Source organism: Charadrius vociferus, unplaced genomic scaffold (genome assembly GCF_000708025.1).
Source record: "Charadrius vociferus isolate BGI_N301 unplaced genomic scaffold, ASM70802v2 scaffold340, whole genome shotgun sequence".
Classification (NCBI taxonomy): Eukaryota; Metazoa; Chordata; class Aves; order Charadriiformes; family Charadriidae; genus Charadrius; species Charadrius vociferus.
The window spans coordinates 1,733,691-1,741,519 of record NW_009646631.1 but is presented as its reverse complement, the minus strand read 5'-3'; the positions used below and the strand labels follow the sequence as shown (position 1 = coordinate 1,741,519).

The following is a 7,829-nucleotide window of genomic DNA, read 5'->3' as shown; positions in this document are numbered from 1 at the left end:
CCCCCCTTCCCTCCTCTAAGCTTTTTGCTGAATGCAAATTTGGAGGCAGTTTGTTGCATAATGCATTTAGCTTTCAAAGCAGAAACTGCCTGTCTGAAATAATTTTTAAAATGTACCTTGAGGAGAGAGATGTATGCTTGCAGGCAGAGATTTCAAAGATTATATTCTGGAAAAGGGCCTTGTTGGTTTAGTATATGTATATTGTTGGTCACTGATTTCCAGTTAACATACTGGGAAAAGATGAATTTGATAAGGAAGGATTGCATGTACAATCTTGCATGAAAATGTATCAGAAACTAGAACTTCTGTGCTTAACAAAAACATTGAAGTTGCATACAGAACAGAACTGGGATTCAAAACTGCCCTTCAGAGGAAGAGATCTAGAGACATTTTTGTAAAGAAAAAAGCTATCAAATTGTCTGCACTGAGTAACATGATTATGAAATGGAGATTAAATATTTCCCCTTTATTGTTCCACTGATTAGTCAAGATTTTTACCTGTTTGAAGACTCCTATTACTATTAAACTAGATTTTACCCATCGTTTCTTAAAAAATTAAAATAATATATTGCTACTGACATCTAAGCAGTATAGAAAATTTAACCGGGAAGTAATTTTTTTACTCTTATTCCTGTGGATATCCTTTCCCTCGTTTTAATTAAAATCTAAAACACCCTTCCAGGAAATTGTGCTTATTACAGGATTTTTTTTTAAAAAAAAAAAGGCATTTGTGAAACTTTTATGTAACTGAGGCACCCTAAATTGCAAGGCTACCAGATAAATCCTGTTTTGCAGAGCAACTCAGGATTGAACAAGCTGTATGAAGTTGATAATAAATTATGCTGCAGTATCAAATAAATATGGGTGGACTTTATAGGCAGTAGATAATCATGTCTGTGTGGCAGGTGTAATTCTGAGTTAATTGTGGGGGGTACCCTGTCATGCCTGATAGTGATCCCTTCAACATCACAGGAACCTACCTATGAAATTTTTAGTACAAATGCAATGTCATTACTTGTTCTCTTTTTTCATTTAATGTAGTTGTTTATTCCACCCCCAAGTTGCAGTCTGAACACTGCTATACAGACCCTTTTTATCTGTTGTTAACTTTTTCCATCTGAGAGTGGAAGGATTAATTGCATCTACCAGATCTGTTTCCATTGCCACTTCACTGTATTTTCACTTCACTCGTAGACTTAAATGCAGTACGTATGTAAATATGAACAAGCAGAATGTTTGAAAGTGTCTGTGGTAGTGTTTTGTCAAAAACAGCCTCCCAGAATCAGTATTTCAGTATTTTTGCCTTGCACAATGTCTCTATACTTTATCCTAGGTGCTTAAAAGTGTATGTACCCAATATCCATAGCCTTAAGTAATGCAACTATTTCTCCCACTTACAGTTTGAAATTTTTTGTTCTTGCTTTTGGAACTAATCAATGGTACTGTCCTGAGGTGTCTTTAAGACCTAGGTGTGCACACTGATGCTTCTGTATATTCTCATAATTCTATTGGACATAGTGTAGTTACATCTTTAAATGAGTGCTTACACTGTTGAGAATTCAGGATTTTGGGTATTCGGTTGAAATGCATCAGTACAGCATGGAATTGAGGAATAATGAGGCCTGCCTGTCTATGCTGAGTTATACCTAGTGAGGCTCTGATATTTTTTCCTCCTTTTCATTTATTCTAATAAATGGTTCTATACATGTTCGTTTTTAATACTTATTGAAGATTTTATGGAAATATTTTAGTAACTATAGCCTATATGAAATAAAGTTTCAAATCTCTTTTGGTAGCAAGTGCATTGTGTTTTGGAAAGAGTAAAAAATGAGAGGAAAAAATGGCATGTAAGTTCACAGCAGACTGTCTGATTCTCCTTATCTGTCTGAACCCACTCTGCTTTGTTCAGCCCAACTGCCTTCAGCTCTGATCATCTCAAGTTACAGGACTATTCAGTTTCCATGCTTGTTGTACACTAAGTCCTTTGGCTTTTGGTTCGGTGTCAGAGGCAGTGATGTTTTTATGCTCCACATCCTTGTCCGCAAGAAGCTCGGATGTTGTGTCCCATCAGAGACTATAGCAGGTTTGGTCATTGCCATCAGAGGGACAGCTAGGAGAACTTGAGATGAGCTGGGTGAAGATGTGCCAGATGGCTGTTTAGCATATAGCAGTTTCCTGGCACTGTACAAGTTTCCTCTTGTCCCTGTCCCAGTGCAATCATACTGAAATGCTTTGTCCTAGGAAGAAGAGTTTTTCGGAGCCATATATATGGACTGTGAGCAGCTCTGATACAGAATATTGCCTGCACGACACAGAATATTTTAGTGAAGAGGGGGAGCCAATTACAGCATGTGTCCAGGCAGGAGGAATGCAGAAAGATAACTGGATACACTTCATGCAGTATAATTACACAGTAATATAACAATAACATAAAATGGGGAATGATTTTAGGAACGGAATGTGAAAATATAGGTTTAATTATGATCATGTACATGTTTCTGGCAGAATATCTTTTTCTGTTGTGAGGCAGCTTTTAAGTAAGAAATTTGCTCCCTCTCCTCTTCACCCTGCTGTACCAGTGGACTTTCCCTCCCTATTAACTCCTAGAATTTCTACAGCTCATTATCTGTCTGCTATTATCAGGATGCCATTAACTATTTGATGGCTTCAGTTGCTGTTTCAGGTCGAAGGTGCCACACTGCAAGCAATACTGTTAAAATAAAACCATGTTGTATTCAAATGACCAATTAGGTTTGTGGAACAGCATGCTCAAGAGCTTAATAGATGCCAAAATGTTTTCTGTGTACAGAATGTAAGCCTGTTTCAGAGCAAGTCCAGCACTAGCAAGAACACGTTTGCATTTTCCAATTGTGCTGTTATGTGCACAGTTAATTGGGGATTATATTGATTGATAGTCCCATAAAACTGGGACATATTTCAGATACTCGATAAATATCTCAAATCAACAGATACCTTCCTGTAGTGTCAAGGAATTGCGAGTATATTGTTCATGAGCTTGATTCTCCTAAGCTGGGTGAGGCATAGAGGAAACAGAAAATGGAAAGCAACACTGGCAAGAGCTGCCAATATATGTGGTTAGCGCTGAAATTTTCAAGCATGGTTCTTGTATTTTAATGTGATCTAAATTGTACTTACTGTCAAAAGTCCCCAAAGTTATTTTTCTTACCAGATCTGAGTGGAACACTCTTGCAAGGCCCACTTCTCGGTATATTCTGCGTATCTGAAGCAGACATAAAGGGGGTTATTTGATTATTCTGTATCATGGAGAGAATTCACAGCAATCACTTGTGTTTTAGTGCAGTACAGAGCAGAAAAGGGGAAAGAACGGATTCCACAGTAGTTTTGCATAAAGAATCTGCCAGCATATATGACAGGAAACATACACACTCACTGGTCAGCAAGATGCTTAAAAAATTATTTCCAGTAATGGAATATACACAATTTATGTGGGTTATACTCCTCTGAATATTACTGCTTTATTGAAGAAATAATCAAACAAGGGATTTGTGAGCTTTCTTACACAAATCTAAATCTTCCCATACGATGATTATCTTAAATTTTACTTCGTTACATAAAAGAAATTGTATAATACATTTGTTTTTATCAATTCAGTAATCTTATATTTATCTTTGGTATTATTGATTGTTTTGAAATGCAGTGTTGGTACAATACCCAACAGAGCAGGTTTTTTTTTTTTTTAATAATTAAAATGTGAATTTTTTTTCTTACAGAAGTTTTGATGTTGGGCTACATCGCTTTCTGGTCAGGTAAGCTAATACTTGTTTTGAATTGCAATTCCATCTTAAAAAGCATTTCTATTATAAGTAGAGGTGGCCATGTGAACTCAATACTACTTGATATTTTCTATGGCGAGATCCTGTTTTGTCTTCCATTTATATGTTAGTTTGAGAAACTTTAACTGTTTGGCTTGGATATCTACCCAATGTCAGTCTCTAAGGAACCTCTTCAGGTGTCATTCAGGGAAGCCTTCACTCAGGAAATTTCAGTGGCAATATTCCACTCATTCCTGAGGAAATCTTAGTTTTTCTTGCACTGAAGAAAAACTTCTAAAAGTTTGTGTTTTTTTTTCTACTGGAAACTCAAGTACCTTTATACCTTGTAATAAGGGCTTGAATTTTGTAGAAAACTTTGACTGTGGAGGCGAGTTTTGTTTTTCTCAATAGAAAACTGGATTGATTCAATGCTCGGGATGGACTATGCTCTGAAGATGAATCAGGAAAGTGGAGTAACTGTTGTGTGTTTTGTTTGCTGACATTTAGAGGAGGGCAGTGATTAAAGCAGGAGACTTCAACAAGAAAAGGGAGGTTAATGCATTTGAATGCTACATGCAAGAACTGTGTTTGCTGTCTGAAGTTCTTTTGTGTGAGCAAAGTCACAGGTGTTCACTAAGAATGCATTTGAATTCATTTTTAATAACCTACCTATCACTATCTACTGATCTTTACAAAGAAATGTGATGTATACCATGGAAGATGAAGTTTGCTGTGCTCTTCAGGCCCTTAGAAAATTCATTCTATTAGTTATTTCATTCCACTAAAATGTTGCAATATCCATCTGTTGAAGAACTTTACCTTGGAAGAATGAACCCAATATGTGAGCCAGACCATGCTGTTTGGGTCCTACCATAAGGACCAGGTGATCTTAGGCTTCCCGTGATTTGGCCTTGCTACTGAACTCATTATTTTAGGCTGCTTTGTCATATTTCCTGGATAAAGACTGTTAAGCCTTCACGCTCATAGGTCCTTATGGCCTTAATGCAAAGGCTTTCAGCACTGATTCACAGGCTTCCAGAGCTCTAACAGATTGGTCGCTCTCAATTTGCTTTTCATTCCTCTGGTCATTCACTTGAAGCATGTATTTTTTTTTTAATGTTTTCAGAACCCTGCTAATAGCTCCTGACTGTAGTTAGTACAAGAAGCATACAGCTCCAGACAGAATGATAAATGCCTAAAAGCATTTCTCTGCCTTAGGCTGAACATCACTTGTAAGTTTTTTCACTTTGTCCTCTAAAGTATCTAAGATACCCCTTTCAGATTCAGCTTCTCCTCTAGATTATCAGTACCACGACAAAATCCAGAAAAAAAGTGGTAATTCTCTGTCCAAGGTCTGGATTCCAATTGGTTATATCTTAAAGGGAAGAATACTGGGTAGTATCATATTGAACACCATGCTTTTGTGGTTTAAGCTAAATACAAAAAATATGAAAGATATGAGATCACACAAAGCCTGTGTCACAGTAAATATTGGGTTTGTTTCAAGGTTGCACATGAAAACCGCCATCCTGACGTCTCATAACCTCTGAGCAGTAGGCTTTGTAACATTAGGGTTATTTTACGTATTTCTTTGCATGTAACGTGACAGCTTTTAACAGATGGCTCTTTTCACTAAAGTCATAGTGTCAGTATTGCTGAAGATACATGTATTGCAGTGTGTACCTGTAGTTTTTAGACTGCTGAAAGTATTTAAGTTCTGGTATCAGCTCTACAAAATGAGTTGCATCTATATTTTGACCAGCAGATTGATTTTTATTTTTTTAAATAATCATATAAGGAATGGAAATCATCATATTAAGAAATGGTTTAAGAATATGCTATTATTGTAGAGGGCATACAGTGCACAATGAGGTCTGGGAATGTGGACAACTACTTAATCAAGAATACAATTATGGGAAGCATTGATGTACTAAGTTTGAGCCCCTGGTAAAGCTTTTGCCACAAAATATGCTTTTACTTGCTTCCTACAAAATGTAGTAAGGTACTGTTCTCTTATACTGCATTGTTTTACATCCTGTGGAGATGCAGTATTGGAATTGTATGCTTATGCAATCACTGGACCACAAATAGCCATTGAATTTGAATGAGTTGAATGCCATCTTTGACTAATGTGTCTTTTTTTTTTTTTCAAAGCATAGAACCAAAGGGTTCTATGCAATGTGGTGTTCTAACCTTAGACAGCTTTAATACTTCATTCTCAGTCTGTCACCTATCCCTGTTAACAACTTGAGGAGCCATCAGATACTTTCTCTGTACTGCTGAGGAGGAAATACTGTTCCCTTCTGTTGTAGCAGTGTGAGTTTTGCTTGGGTTTCCTTAGCTAAAAGACACTTTACTTTAGTAGATGAATTTTGGACTAGGAAACGGAAGACTTGGTGCGACATCTCTGCTGTTGGTCTGCCATGTGACCTTTAGAAAGTTATTGCCTTTGTTTTTGTGTATTTAGACAGTCTCTGCTCCTGAGAACTTGCAGTTCTTCTCCTTCTGGTTCATATAGTGTCTGTCATAAATGGTCCTCTTCACAGTTTGAGTTTCTATGTGTGAAATAAAAACAGTGAGGGGGGAAAAAATCCCAACACAAACCCAAACAAAACCCAAACAAACAAGAGTTGCAGGAAGTGTTGAAAATCTATGAATTGAGACTTGAAATGTTCAAGAGATACTACACTGTTTTAAATAGGATGACGCCACCCTGCAGCGGAACAGGGAACCAAGTATGACACTTTCAAATATAAAAACAGTCTCTGCTAAAAGGACAATCTGTGTCTAATTACTTATTAAAATGCTGATTGAAGGCACTAGGACCATACATAAACTGGCATAAACAGTGAATGGCTTGCCCAAGTGAAGCATGACACTAAGTATGACAGAATTACACAGCTGCTTCTGTGTTCTTAGCAAAAAATAGATATAAAATAATTTCTGTCCATCCATCTAGTTGTGGCTTGAACTATGCTTCTAATAAACTTTTCTGAGCTATCTTAAAAACTATAAAAATCCCATCTTTTTAAACATATTTGTTATTGAAAAGTGTGTATTATACTGAAATGGCTAATTATGTGGTGTTTACTGGCTTGGGCTGAACTGGATTGTAGGACTAGATTTCTAATCAGTTGCATGCTGAAATATGGTGGCATCATGGAATTACTATTTGTGAAATTAAAGTGCAATTGAGTATGTCGGGGCCTGGGCCTTGAACATTTGTTAGCTACATCGTAGTGTTTGTGTGTGGATCCTGGATATTCATGGAGGCAAGATCAGTAATTTCATGGTGAAAACTGGGTTTTGATACTACCCATTAAAAATGTACAACCAAACTTGGAAAGTCATTTGCCCACTGTTCTCACACAATGATATAAAAGAAAATATTTGTTACTTCTTTTAGGATCAACAAAATTATTAATCAATGTTATTTAAATCACACAAGTATTATACAAATGTAGTAAATTTTTTTTTTCACTACAGGAAAAACAACCCTGTGTTTCCTAAATCCAGGTATTCTCAGAATGAAGCAATGGGTGTATTTTCAGAGTTCAAAATGCATAAAAAATAGCCTTTGGGGTAGCAGTTCGGGGAGGGGGAAAGAGCAAGAGAGGGGCTGCCTGGTGCTGTTTGCTCACTGAAGCTCTTTTATCCAGGCATTTCATCCAGTGCTGAGAACAGGGCATTGGATGAAATGAAGTCGTGAACGTATGAGAATATTTACTGTCCTAATGCCAAACAGCGCTTCCTTTAGGGCAGCGTGGATGAGGGCAGAAGAGAAGAATGACAGTTCCTGGAGGCATGATCCTTTTGAAAAATTGCCACACTTCCAGCACTGTTGGAAAAATTGCCACACTGCTGTGCCTTTGAAAAAGCATGAATCATACTCATTCCAGTACAGATCTGGCTTTGAAAAGAGCTGCAGGACCAGACACCCCCAATGTCTCCCAAAGGTATCCATCTGTTAGCAGTGCTGACAGCTCACCCCATGGTTTGCAATGACTTTAGCTTGTTTAGAGTTGCAGGTTATTA

The 7,829-nt window shown here is 37.2% G+C and overlaps 1 protein-coding gene across 1 annotated transcript in view; it reads left to right on the top strand.

The window, feature by feature from the left end:
• The window catches only part of HHAT (hedgehog acyltransferase), a 156,778-nt gene that overhangs the window by 34,119 nt on the left and 114,830 nt on the right, over positions 1-7,829 (top strand). Inside the window, exon 8 of the mRNA XM_009888609.1 lies at positions 3,753-3,788. Within this exon, the coding sequence (XP_009886911.1) occupies positions 3,753-3,788 (36 nt within the window). The remainder of the gene's footprint in view (positions 1-3,752; positions 3,789-7,829) is intronic.